The 14,238-nt window shown below is 39.7% G+C and overlaps 1 protein-coding gene across 7 annotated transcripts in view; it reads left to right on the top strand.

Annotated features, from left to right (window-relative positions):
* The window catches only part of LOC149312164 (voltage-gated potassium channel KCNC2-like), a 174,225-nt gene that overhangs the window by 123,396 nt on the left and 36,591 nt on the right, over positions 1 to 14,238 (top strand). The window contains exons 4-6 of one of the 7 annotated variants that reach the window (XM_089524090.1): positions 2,517 to 2,684; positions 6,236 to 6,330; positions 7,395 to 7,481. The exons of 1 other annotated variant lie outside the window; for it this stretch is intronic. In XM_089524090.1, the coding sequence (XP_089380216.1) occupies positions 2,517 to 2,684; positions 6,236 to 6,297 (230 nt within the window). In that variant the 3' untranslated portion in view covers positions 6,298 to 6,330; positions 7,395 to 7,481. 5 more of the 7 variants (XM_089524095.1, XM_089524088.1, XM_089524089.1 and 2 more) reach the window with 5 other exon arrangements.

Raw genomic sequence — 14,238 nt, forward strand, 5'->3', positions numbered from 1 at the left:
GAAACAGCCAATTGTTAGTGCTTTTTCAGAGTTTAGGTATAGGGTGGGGGTCTTTGCATTTGTTTCAAAATGCTAAATTTGAAAATGTAAGAAAGGGAAAAAATCTTGAAACAGATTCTGTTCAGTGGATAATATATATTCATTTCCTCAGTGCTTTGATGGTACATGCTAAAATAATGATAACCGTCAATTTTCTGCCTTTATTCAAGCCCTTTTTTTAGGAGTTGGCAGGTGAAGAAATAGTGAGTCTGAAGATATATCTCCAGGTGTTAGATTATATGATCTATCAAATGTGTATTTTTTTAAACTATGCTTTTATATTCTACAAGAGAGTCCTTGTAGTTGTCTTTAAAATGGTTCTTGAGTTTTGAAATGTTAAAATATTATGATGAGGAGCCACTTTTTTAAAAAACAAATAAGCCAGTTAACCCATATGGGAATATCTTTAAAGAGTGAGTAGATATTTTAATAAATATCCGCTGCTTTAAAGCAAGTCTGAATAGTTTTTTTCTACTATAGTGAGCCTTTAGATGGATAAATTTGCCTTTTGATGGGTGAAGACCAAGTAACACATCATGCTGCTATTATTATTATTATTATTATTATTTGTATCCTGCTCTTTCCCAGAACTGGGACTCAGAGTGGCTTCACAACATTAAAAATAGTAGAATTAAAAACATAGAAAAAAGTACATTAAAAAGGAATTAAATTATTACAGTATTAAAACAGAATGAGATTTATCTTTAAATCAAGTTAATAAAATAGCCGGCATAGAGAATAATCCAGTTTGGGCCCCTAGCATGAGAGGGGAAACTTTAGCCCATTGTTATCTCCTATGATTCTACTCTGGATTTTACTTAAGGAAAAAAGTCCCCATTGCAGTGAATGGGGTAGCTAAGGGTGAAATTAAATACACATAGAGCCACACAGACCAAATGGGATTAGGCTGTGTGGCTAATATCTAAATATGCACTGTAATGGGACAAACTAGAAAAGCCATTTATATACTAATGTACAGCAAACCTGTCCCCAAGACAAATGCAGCCCATAAACCATTCATGATGTCCCATCAAATCTGTGTTTGCAGTCACAAAAGGTGAAAAAATGGAGGCATTATTAAACTCCTAGCAGGTCATTTTCATGGCTCATGGGACACATTGGGATTGGTGTTTTATAATCTCTAATCAGGCCAGCCTCCAGTTAGGCAGATATTGGAGTGCAGAGAGAAATGGGAAGTCATTGGAGGACAGAATTGTGTCCCACATTACTGCCCTGTGTCCCTTATGTTTGCCTGCTGTTCTCAAATTAAGTATTAAAGGAATTCTTGAATTTATTTTATTTAATTACTTCATTTCTCTGCTGCCTTTATTCCAAAAAGGGATCCAAGGCAGTTCGCTGATAAAATGATTTAAATGTTTTACAGTAAAAAACAAAACAAAAAAACAGTTAAAATCATCTAGCAAAAAAAGTATAAAATGATATAAAACATAGAAAAGTTATAACATATCTAATTCACATACCCTTTATGAAAGCTTCCCTGACATGATTATATACTGAAAGTATGCTTCAATAAAACTCCCTTTGCCTGTTTGCAAAATGAAAGCAGCGAGGGGACAGGCTAGCCTCACATGGAAGGGCATTTCCAGAGGGTTAGGAGCAGCCACTGAGAAGGCTCTCTCTTGTGTCCTCACCAAGTGAGCCTGCGATGGTGGTGGGACCATGAGAAAGCCTTCCCCCATAGATGTTAGGATCCTTGCAGATTCATAGGAGATACAGTCTTTCAGATAGTCTAGACCTAAGCCATGCCTGATTGGGTTTTATACATGGAAGGGAGAATTTGTTCCCTTGACCTTTGCCTCAAGCAGCAGAATGTCTTGGCTCATCCCTTATAAGGTGCGTAAGGTTCTAATGTGTTAGTATACTTAACACTGAGTATACTAATTATGTAGACCTCCAGAAGTTGTTGAACTGCAACTCCCAGAATTCCTCATCATTAGCCATGCTGTCCTAGGGCTGCAGTTCAGTGCCATTTTCTGACCTGTGAAATGTATTCTTAGTAGTGCAAATTCACACACAGTCTGGAATTAAAGAGTTATTATTTACCTTCCCCACTCATGGTGGTGCTGGTGATGATTGTAGTTATCCTCATCATGGTTGCTGTCATCATTGCCATTGTCATCTCTGGCCACAAATTTAGAACATCTTTTTAAATACTGAACGTTTAAGGCAATAAATGTAATGTAACATTAAATATGGCAGCATCTACAACAGCAGACATTAACAAAAATATTTTCTTCTTCTTCTTTGCATAATACAGATTTGCAAGTGTGCTACATTTGTCTAGTAATTAATGATGAACTGCCACCCCACCCCCATATCATGACCCAGAAGCTCCATCTCTTTCTCTGTCTCTCTTTCTCTTCTATACTTGAGTAATAGGGTATCAGGCAAGTTGTTTGTGATGTTTCATTTCCTCGCTGGCTACATGATATAAATGGGCATGGTGCTTTAACCAGTGTTATCAGGTGAAGACAGTACAGAAAGTGAGCAGCCACTGTCACCTGTGGAAAGGCTCCCACCAATCAGACGCTCTAGTACCAGAGACAAAAACAGAAGAGGGGGAACATGTTTCCTACTGACAGCAGGTGATTACGCGTGTGCTACTGATGGAGGGATCAGGAAAGGTATGGACTCTTTCATTAGACTATAAAAGTTCATTCAGCACTGTTCATTTAAATAAATAGCCTGGAATGAAACAGTCATGAACAGATGTTCTATAGGAAAAACTGTATCTCCCTTTGTTTATTACCTCCCTTTTTGCTTCCTATTAAAAACAACAACAGTCCATCAGTACACTGAGAACTATATCACTGTTGTTTCTGATAGCTGTTCCATTTGTGATTTCATTTGTCTGTCCTACATGAAGATATCTGTATTATAATTTTGATCATGGTCATTCAATCACTTTCATAACAATTTCTTTAGAAATTGCTTTCGGATATCTTAAAATCCGTTAATAGGCCATTAATGTAATTTAGTGCTGTTTCTGAAGAAGATGGCACAGTCAAGCATGAGGTCTGCATCTAATTGCCCAAACCCTGATTTGATAAAGTCCAGATACAAGACAAGATACTAAGATACATATTTCGGAAAGTGTTTAAATTGAAAGAAAAGGATTTGATGCTATAAGCCATGAGGCTCAGTGTGGCTCTGCTCTACAAAGCAGAGTATTGCTCCTGTGTTACATCTGTTTTTTCTTCTTCTGGCTAACCATGGAAAGTTCAATGGCAAACCTATACCTATAAGCACCCATATATCCGCATTGTTAGGCCTTGACCTAATCAGGATGTGAGCATAGGGTGTGAGCCCACATGGGTGAGTATATATGTCACCCATAGTTTGTGTTTTTTGTAGAAAAACTGGTTTACATACAGCTGTTGTAAGGGCAATTTTACACACTCCTACATGCTCCAAGTGGGCTGGCCCCATTTTTGAGAAATGTTTGCTGAGACAGTGTGAGCTTCTGCCTCATCTCTTTCTAGACAACATCTCTGAAACATAGCCTTTTTGTGTGCAGAAGTCTTATGGATATCTTTGAGACTTCACTCCTTGGTAGAGATTGAGGCAGTGATGGTATCAGTGCACGTCTTCAGTGTTATTCATGTACATCTTCAGTTGAGGTAGTGGTGTCATCAGTGTACATTTTCAGTTACAAATGGTGACATATTATATTTCTATATAAATGTACTTAAAAGCAAGCCCCACTGACTTCAGTGGGACTTATTCCATAGTAGGTGTGTGCAGAATTGTAGACTAAATATGTAGCTGTAATCCTGTATACCAGTACCTGTGAATAAGTTTCATTACCTAGAAGTTTCAGAACCTTGGATAGCTCTTATGATACCTGGAATAGTTTCTGCAGAACCCAGCATGGATTCATTGCTGTAAAGTAATGGACCCACCACTTCCCTCTGGACAGAAGTGATGTTTCACAGTAGCCCAATTTACATGCTCTACTGCTGTAAGGGATAAAGTTGCATACTCCTCCATTACACGGCCCTTCCTTCACTGTGAAGGAGTGTATTAGCCTGTATTAAGCAAGACTTACTGGGTACATCTTAACCTAGGATCTTAGTTAATAAATAAGGCTCATAAGCCAGGATTACCATGCTACAGAGTGGAAGGAGGAGCATTCGGCCTTGATGCTTTCTGATTTCTGACTTCATTAAACATGGTTTATGAAACCTGAAATGTTTTTTGGAACTGCAGCACCTAACAAGTGAACTTATGTAGGAGCAGGATTCCATGCTGTTCAGTATTGTTTAATAACATGTAAATATATACATCATAGGATTTCCATGGTAAGATTTTCAACAGGAGGATTACCGGTGCCTCCCTCTTTGCAGTACTAACATGTTTTAGCTATGGTGTCACTGCTCTTGTCTCCACCAGTGTCACCTCCTCAACTGCTGCTGCTCAATAGCTGTTTGACACATTTAGTCTGGATAGACTCAATCAAGGAAGCCATGTCTGAGTCTGCAAGACCAGACCAGAGCTGTTGATGATAGGGTCTCTCATTCATAGGGTTATCATGAGTCAAAATTGACTTGATGGCAGTTAACAACAACAAATATGTACATTCTAGTTATTTTAGTCTTATAAATAGTCATATTGTGTTTCTTTCATTAGTACCAGTTAGACAGATTTTGCAAAAGATGTTATGTTGATTACTGAAAAGCTAGGAATAAATCATACATTGTAATGAATTGCAAATCACTTCAGTATTGCAAATATATCACATTAAGTAGCATTAGATACAGACTATCAGACGCTCAATAGAAACTCTTCTGGAGATGGAGCTTTTTAACAATATATATTTAAATTATTTGTCTCTGTGATTAGGAAATACAATTAGGCAATTAGGCAAGCAATATCCTGCAGTTTAAAGTATAAAAAAATAGCCTTGACACACACACAAACACACACACACACACACACACACACACACACACACACACACACATTCAACATATTCAAATGTTTCTTCCTCGGTCTTCCTCTATCCTACAGAATTGCACTACAGAAGAGCCAATAAATTCTCTATGTTCTGTCAGTGTAACTTTGCTGAAACCAGTGGACTTGTTCTGAATGTATATTAGAGGCTATTGGCCTTAAAAATATATGAAGCAAATCTTTTAATCTCAATGATAAGAGCAGCTCCACTTAAACTTTCTGTCTGTTCTTAGAAACAGTCTGAGAATGCTATCCTTTTAGAACCCAAAGAGTGTGTGAATGTTGCATTGTATTGTTTGTCTATTTTATGGTTGAATTCAACTGATGTCTGTGCATTTTCTCATGAAAGGCTATGAAAAATCCAGAAGTTTAAACAACATAGCTGGCATGGCAGGCAATGCCCTGAGACTGTCTCCAGTAACATCACCCTACAGCTCACCTTGTCCTCTAAGGCGCTCTCGATCTCCCATTCCATCTATCTTGTAAAACAGATGGCATCAATCAGCTACATAACTATAAGTGGAGTGCTGTTTATCACCCAATGGAAAAAGTATAGCATTAACTGTAGATACCACTAAAACAAGTATAAATCATTATGTGATATAACCATCAGTAGCAAATAATGCTACTTGGGTAGCTGAAGACCTCAGTTTTGCCTACAAACTCGTTCTAAAGTAGTGTTTTCCCCTCTTATCTGCTTTTGTCCTAAACAGCAATAAAAGGACAGTTAGTGGACTTCACTGGCCAGTATAAATAAAAAAGTCTATTTTCAGGGATATATTTTTAAACCAGTGTGCTTCCACTTGACAATCACTTCATTGGACCTTCATTTCTTGTGACTCTAACCCATTCTGAAGATGTCTGGAATTTTGTCTTGATTGCATACAATGTGACTTCAGTTTGATCATTTGCATGGACCATCCTGTCTCCATCATATGAAATCCGTCTTGCAAATTTACCAGGACCCCAGATGGCTCAGGATTTTGTGGGTTTGCGGTGTTTTTTTCCTTCTCCCTTCATTGCATCATCTCACTGAAATAAGAGCAATGGTCAACAGGTGTGCATGTGGGATTGGGTTGTTTCTTGTGTTTCTTTTCCTTTCTTTAGATCTCTTTGATTTATTTTTAACTTGCTTTTTCAATAATGTTACTTCTTGATTGATTAAGTTTGGTACTGGATTAATGTATCAGAGTTCTGAATGTTTCCGGTTGTTTGCACACAGATAACTGCAAAGAGGTTGTCATTACTGGTTACACGCAAGCAGAGGCCAGATCTCTTTCTTAATGGCTTGGGGAAGGCACAAAACATGAAAGAAAGGTAAACAGCATCCAGGGTTGCAGTTTTAAGGTAGCAAGTGCTGCTTGGTCCTATCTCTCCTCCAGGGTTCTTCAACATTTTCAGAGGCAGAGTGCTCAGTGAAAGCAAGAAGTCTTTTGAAGGCCTTCTTTTTTGTTTATTTCACTTCATTTTGTTAGAGCTGTAGGAGAGCAATATTTTTCCAGATGGGTTGTTGACCAGCCTCAAACCTCTTAACTCTAAAGCTTTCACACTTTTTTTTGCTATCAGTGTTTTTTATTTTCCTTAAAATGCTTTGTCCTGTGTGTTGTTTCCGTCTGCTTGCCTGCCTGTCTGGCTACCAGTCTGAATTTTTCATCTGTCTCCATTAAGCACAGTTGCCTTCTTTAGAAATGCTCTCTTCATATAAGATTAGCTGCTAAAAGCATTTCCTTCCTTCCCTCACTTTTTTGATATATGTATCTATGCATATCTCAAGAATAACTGTATATCTTTTTAGTGGGCACTTTTTTGACATTTTCCCCAAATGTTGGATTCAGTAGTGGTTTTATCATTTCAGTAGGGTTGCTGCTTCAATCCCACTCCTTACCAATCTGCATTCATTCTTGTATTCAGACTTTATTCCCTACCCTGGCTTTTTCTTTACAATGAAACAAGACAGCTTTGTTTATGCAACATCATGAATGCAGTCACAAGTAGGATGTTTTGGGCTGGTGAGGAAAAACACCCAACAGTGTAAAAACCTTAGAGAAATAGAAAACAGGGGGGGGGGGGGAAATCAACCAAATTCCTTGAGATTGTTGAAAAAACCCTGAATTTTCCATGTTGAGTTTTGTTGGGAAATGAAATTGATTTGATCATGTAACATATTTGTCTGTACATAAACTAGCATGAGCTGCATGTGAAAATGTTCCTGTATAAGAATGTATTTATCAGTACTTACATTTCTGATATTTAGAGATGTACATTGATTTAGTTTTGGTAAAAAGCACTGGTAGACAGAGATTAGTGTATTGTATATACTTAATATGCAAATAGCTTCTAGAGGAGAAATTAATATCTGGTGCTGCTGTTATTGGCTACAGTGTTATACCGAATTTATCATGGATTTTTGACTGCTGAAAAAGGGACAATGGAATTTAGCCATACCAAGGACTGTGCTGGAAAGAGACTGCTCCTCCTGAATGGGCCCTGATATTCACCTGCCGCCTTGAAGAGATTCTTCTAATTTCCTATGGAAGTGGAGCTTGTTATGAGGATTAAGGACCAATTCCAGCTTCTGCTGTCAGCAGACGCTATTATTAGTCACTATTGATGAGTCAGCTGTATATAAGATGTGTGTGCATGGAATATCCGCATTAGTCATCTATGCCAAGGGATGCTAAACTCAAAAGCCGTCACCTCTAAGACTCCATGAAAAAGAAATGCTGACACACCTCTTTGTATATTCTTCTTGGTCCCTACAGTAGGTTCATGCTGCGGATCATACAAAGGCACACATGTTTTAACAATAGTGATGTAAACGCTGTCTGTCATAGGTTTCCTCATAACAACTGTATTTTTGCAAAGTTTTGTAATGCGTGAACATTAATGGCATAGGATTTTTGCTACAAGTCTTTGCACTCTCAGTTTGCCATATCTATATTTTTATGAATACTAGTGAACATGCCTACATTTTTGGTTTACTTTTGACTTGGACAAGGAATCTGTGACTGCAAATGAGAAAAAATAAAATGCAATCACCATTTTGTCCTGAAATTTAGAGAAAACTATTTTCTTTTTCTTTCTTTTGTTCGTTTTTTTTTTGTTCACCTCATTGTTACCTCAACTTATAAGTCTTGACAAATATAAAATATTGGAAGTAAAAATATTATAGGTTTTTTTTTATTGAAATTATCACAGAAACAGCATCAGTAAATATAAAATAGGAAATATAAAATAGATCCTAAAAATGTATATTTTGCATAAGAGAGATATTCTTTACCTTTTTGTGACTTTTGTGGTAAAATTGTTCTAGTCTATTCGACGTCTATGATGCTTTGTAGCCGGGTACTGTGTAATAACTTATGTTCTCTCCATCCTGTTCAGTAAGATCTTCTCCAGAAACTGTTTGTCACCCTGGTATTTTGAATGTAGGGACCTTTCCCACATATGAAACTATGTATTGTAGACCTTTTTGTGAACACGTCAAAAGGTGCATGCACAAGCCTGGTGGAAAACAGTGGCCATGTAACTAACAGAAATGGAGAATAAAATGCAAATGATCCAGGGAGGAAGTTGGAACATATCTTACAATGTGGCTCGTTTTTTTTCTTCCCGTCTGTCTGTCTGTTTGTTTCTTTCTGTTGTTGTCCTCTCTTTGACAACTGTTGTTGAAATCCTTCACAGAAGTTATTTCAGGATTAAATTCACATCCTGTAATGGTACATACAAATGAAAAGCAAGCAAGGAAGGTCTAATGTGCACGGCTGAAATAATTCCATTTGTCTTGATAACTGCCATGGCTCAATGCTATGGAACTTTGGAATTTGTAGCTTTGTGAAATATTTACCCCATCAAACTACAAATCACAGAGTTCCACAGTATTAAGCCATGCTGGTTAAAGTGTTGTCAAACTGCATTATTTCTGCAGTGCATATGCAGCCTACGTGTGTAACGAATGAAAGAGAGGGGCTAGGTGATGAAGTAGAGGGGAGTGACATAGCCCTCTCTTAATGTATAACACATAAAGGGAACTTGTAGCACCTTTGAGACTTAACTGGAAGAAATAGGTTTGCAGCATAAGCTTTCATAGACTGGGTGTAATTCATCAAATGCATGCATCTCCATGCATCTGCTGAAGTAGACCCAGTCTACAAAAGCTTATGCCACAGACTTCTTTCTCCCAGTTAGTCCCAGTTAGAGGTACCACAGGTTGGTTTTTTGTGGCTTTTTCGGGCTATATGGCCATGTTCTAGAACCTGTGGAACCTGTACCACAGGTTCTTTTTGCAGACTGATCCAAACAAACACAACTATGGTGCTATACAGACCGCAGCAAAAAGGACTCGCAAAAAGCAGGTCCTTCTTGTGGTGCCATAAAGATGTTGCAGTGCGGCAATGGCACACTCGTGACATCTTTATGATGCCGGGACGTGCGGACGCTAAGCATCCATCACGTCAAAATGGCAGCACATGTGTAGACAGGGCACTGCCATTTGTACATACTAGGGTTAGGAAGTGTCTGAATGGTGCCTTCTGCCGCCGCCGCCATGCTACATTTTGCCAGTCTGTATCCTGCCAATGTCAGTGAAATAATAATTTGTAATAGTCTTTCCTAAGGCAAATTGTTGCCCATGTCTGACACTTAGAGTGTAGCCACACTGCAGAATTAAAGCAGTTTGACAATACTTTAACTGCCATGACTCTACCCTACACAATCTTGGATTTTGCAATTTAGTGATGCAACAAGAGCTTTCTGACAGACCAGGCTGAATACCTCACCAAACTACAAATCCCAGGATTCTGTAGTGTACACTTTAACTGTCATGGCAGTTAAAGTAGTGCCAAACTGCTTTCTGGAATATGGCTACATCCAATATTCATCTTTATTTTTTCCTGTGAAGAATTAAGTTCCATGGAGTTAAATGGGGCTAATAAATAAATGTGATGTTGCAACGGTAAATTCTTGCTTATAATGAGCAACCTGATACACTTTTTCTGGAAGTCCAAGGTAGCCCAGGCCTTAGGATTGGGATCACACACACTCTCACTCACTGTAATTCAAAACTGGATGTCAAGCAAGCAAGACAAATAACCTTGTTGGGAGATTCTGCCCTTTTTGTGTAAATATGACACTTTATTTTTCATGCTTTAATCATATTTACACAGAGGACACTTCTTTGCATGCCCTTACTGTCAGGACATAACCTAAAAAGTGTCTCCCTTAACTTTTTCCAAGCTATATGTAATATTCTTAATAAAAATTGTTTCATTATTGAAAAGTTGAAATGTCTCTGAGAAACAGAACTCTTTTCTCCAGCACAAAAAGAAGGAAAGGAGGGTGGGGAAGAAATATGGCAGCACCTTTCAAACTAACTGGTTTTGATTTTAGCATAAACTTTTGTAGATATAAGCCCACCTTTTCAAATGTTTGATGTTGCTTGTATTATTTCATGGGATGTTTTGACCTTTGATTGTACTTCCAGATTCTTTTGCAGGCTTTTCCACTTCTCAGTCCCCTAACAGCAAAACAAGAATTGCCTACCCATTTGGAAGAAGGAGACAGCCACACAAATGCATAGGTAAAATAAAGGTCACTTGGTGAACTATTTGAACCAGATCTGAAACAGGGCTGCATAGTGTTGTGTATGCTGAAACAAATGCTTAGCCACTTCTTTTCCAGCATGTCAAAGGTAAGGAATCCAGATTAGAGACCCAAGCCAAGAATTGTAACTTGTTCCTGGTGAGTCTTCTCCTAAGATGTATGTCCAGTCTGATATTCTGCTCAAGCCCCGAGCTCTAAAAGAGAATGTCAACCACATCCAACCCCAAATGTTATACCCCTGTCCACTCTAAGTTCCAGGACCCAAACAGCAAATGCAGAGAACCCCCTTTTATAAAATCCCCTTGATCTTCCCTGCTTAGTTTGCCTTGGTTGACTGTGTAAACTGACATACTCTTTGCTGACCCAGTTGACCAGTTGTCTGAACTGGATGCACTAGATTTTGGCCCTTGGCTGTGAGGGCATATTTCATTACTTTACTGTAGTATTGGTCCTCCACCTCCAGTGAAATTTCACTATAAAAAACCCATGATAATCTTGCTTCTATGAGAGCTGTAATCAGGACTTCATAGCCTGAAAAAGTTATATATGGCACTGTACAGACGTCTCAAAGGGGTGGCCTGCCAGCAGCCTAATTCCCTCCGGAGGGAAGCTGCAGCTGCCAACCGCAGACACCAATGGCACACTCACGATGTAAGCAATGCGCAGTGCTGTGCAGATGCCACACAGCGCTTATGTAAAAATGACAGCGCCTATGTACAGAGGATGCTACCATTGTTACACCGCCACTCTGTACTAGGGTTAGGTACCGTGCGGTTGGTGTGCGGTCCCTAACCCTAGTATTGCCAGGAATACACCACATTTGGGCAGTCTGTACCACGCCTATTTTACTAATTGTGGTGTAACTTTTCAGAATTCCTGTGATCATCTCCAAAAGACATTTTGTGAACACCAGAAACCTGGCTCACAATGGATGGCTTTGGAAAGAAGTAGAATGGAGGAGAAACTTCATAAAAATCACTGGCCCAGAACAGATGGGCCTTTGAGGCACCCTCGTCATGTGCGAGGGTTGCCTGGTGGGTGGAGCACCCACATGACCGGCAGCACTTGCATGTGATGAGGGTGCCGCAGTTGCGGCGCTCCCACCAGACGTGGCATGTAACGGTGACATTGCAGCTGCGCCGCTTCCAGATGGGGCAGCGCAGCTGTGACATCATTGTGACATCTCTCGTGCTTTGCGACATTGCAGCGACACTGCAAAAAGGAATCGCTTCTGGGCACTCCTTTTTTGATCTGCAGGAGCGCCACACAATTTGGTTGCTGCAGCGCTCCTGCAGAGCAAAAAGAGTGTGTACCCTGCCAATATATTAGTTATAGGCCAGAAATGAGATACTAAAGAGACATTGTACAATACTGTCAAGCCTAACTGAATGTGTGTTTGTATAAAAAAGTATTAGAATAATAGAATTTTAGAGCTGGAAGGGGCCACAAGGGTAATCTAGTCCAAATCCTTTCCATGCAGGAATACACATCTAAAACACGTCTGAAATATTCCTGTCCAACCTTTGTTTAAAATCTTCCACTTCCCTCCGATGCAGCCCATTTCATTGTTAATCAGCTTTTCCAGCCACTGCTGTCACATCCTCTCTGAAGGCCCCCACCATAGTCTGTAAGGGCAGAAACAGGGGGCCTGCCTACACCCATGTGGCTAGGCAACCCCTTTCCAACATTACAGGTCACAGCAGGGGCCTTGAAAGAAAATGCAATGCAGCACCAGCTAAGGGCCATGTGCAAACATTGCAAACATCTGGTCTTTTTAGATCAGATTAAGGGCCTTTGGGGCTGAGAATGGGCTGAATACACTGGATCCACATTAGGACTGTCCAATCCCAGCTCACGGCTAATGACCTGCATCACTGGGACAGGACAATGCCATCAGATATTTTGGCCTCTGTGTACAACACACAAGTGACCTTTCAATCTTCTTTTCTCCAAATTTAAATACAGTCTGCCCTTCGTATCCATGGGGGATCTGTTCCTGATCCCCCCACAGATAAAAAAGGTGGACTTTCAAGTTTCATTGTTTTTAATGGCAGGCACAACATGGGCATCTATTGAATTCAAAGGGGCTTGCTGTTTGTGAATGTTTAAATCTGCAGATGGCAAGCCCATGAATATCAAGAGCCCACTATATAACCAACTCCCTAACTTCTTCCTCATAAGGCTTGGTTTCCAGGCTTTTGATCATTTTGGTCACCCTTCTCAGGACATATTCATTAAAATGGTTTATTTAGCAATTTTAGAAAATAAATGTGGGTAACATTAACTTCCAGAATTTTACATGAACTGTTATGTAAGTTCATAGAATCATAGAGTTGGAAGAGACCATAAGGGCCATCCAGTCCAACCTCCTGCCATGTGGGAACACACAAAGTACCCCTGACAGATGGCCATCTAGCCTTTGTTTAAAGACCTCCAAAAAAGGAGACTCTATCACTGTCTGAGGGAGCGTGTTCCACTGTTGAACAGCTCTTACTGTCAGGAAGTTCCTCCTAATGTTGAGGTGGAATCTCTTTTCTTGTAGTTTGAATTCATTGCTCCAAGTCCTATTCTCTGGAGCAGCAGAACACAAGCTTGCTCCATCTTCAATATGACACCCCTTCAGACATATAGACAGGGCTATCATATCACCTCTTAATCTTCTTCTCCAGGCTAAACATACCCAGCTCACTAAATCTCTCCTTATAAGGCATAGTTTCCAGACCCTTCACCATTTTAGTTGCCCTCCTCTGGACATGCTACAGCTTGTCAACATCCTTTTTGAATTGTGGTGCCCAGAACTGGATGCAGTATTCCAGGAGAAGCCTGATTAAAGTGGGATAGAGTGGCACTATTACTTCCCTTTCTAGACACTATACTTCTATTGATGCAGCTTAGAATCACATTGGTCTATTTAGCTGCTGCATCACACTGTTGACTCATGTTCAACGTTTGGTCCACTAGGACTCCTAAATCCCTTTCACATTTCGTCTTGTTAAGCCAGGCGTCTCTCATCCTATATCTATGCATTTCATTTTTTCTGCCTAAGTGCAGTACCTTATGTCTCTCCATGTTGAAATTCATTTTGTTAGTTTTGTCCCAGTTTTCTACTGTATTAAGGTCATTTTGAATTTTGATCCTCTCCTCTGGAGTATTAGCTACTGCTCCTAATTTGGTGTCATGTGCAAATTTGATAAGCATGCTCTCTATTCTTTTGTCCAAGTTATTGATATAGATGTTGAACAGCACTGGGCCCCGGACAGAACCCTGTGGCTCCCCACTGATCTTTTCCTCCAAGTGGATATTTCCTTGGAGGTTTTTAAACGGAGGCTGGATGGCCATCTGTCGGGGATGCTTTGATTGAGAGTTCCTGTATGGCAGGGGATTGGACTGGATGGCTCTTGTGGTCTCTTCCAACTCTGCGATCCTATGATTCTAAGAGGGGCCATTAGTGAGCACTCTTTAGGTTTACATATACTAGCTATGTAGCAGAGGTGCTAAGAAACCACTTTACCGAATAGCAATCAATGGTCTGTCACAGGACACTTGCAAGAGTTCCTGATATACATTGAGACTGATGTGTACCAGGCACTTTGCTGGCTCTGCTGGGTAGCAATGTAACAATAG

This window comes from Sceloporus occidentalis, unplaced genomic scaffold (assembly GCF_023333645.1).
Source record: "Sceloporus occidentalis isolate IW3139 unplaced genomic scaffold, rSceOcc1.0.p SCAF_5, whole genome shotgun sequence".
Taxonomy (NCBI): Eukaryota; Metazoa; Chordata; class Lepidosauria; order Squamata; family Phrynosomatidae; genus Sceloporus; species Sceloporus occidentalis.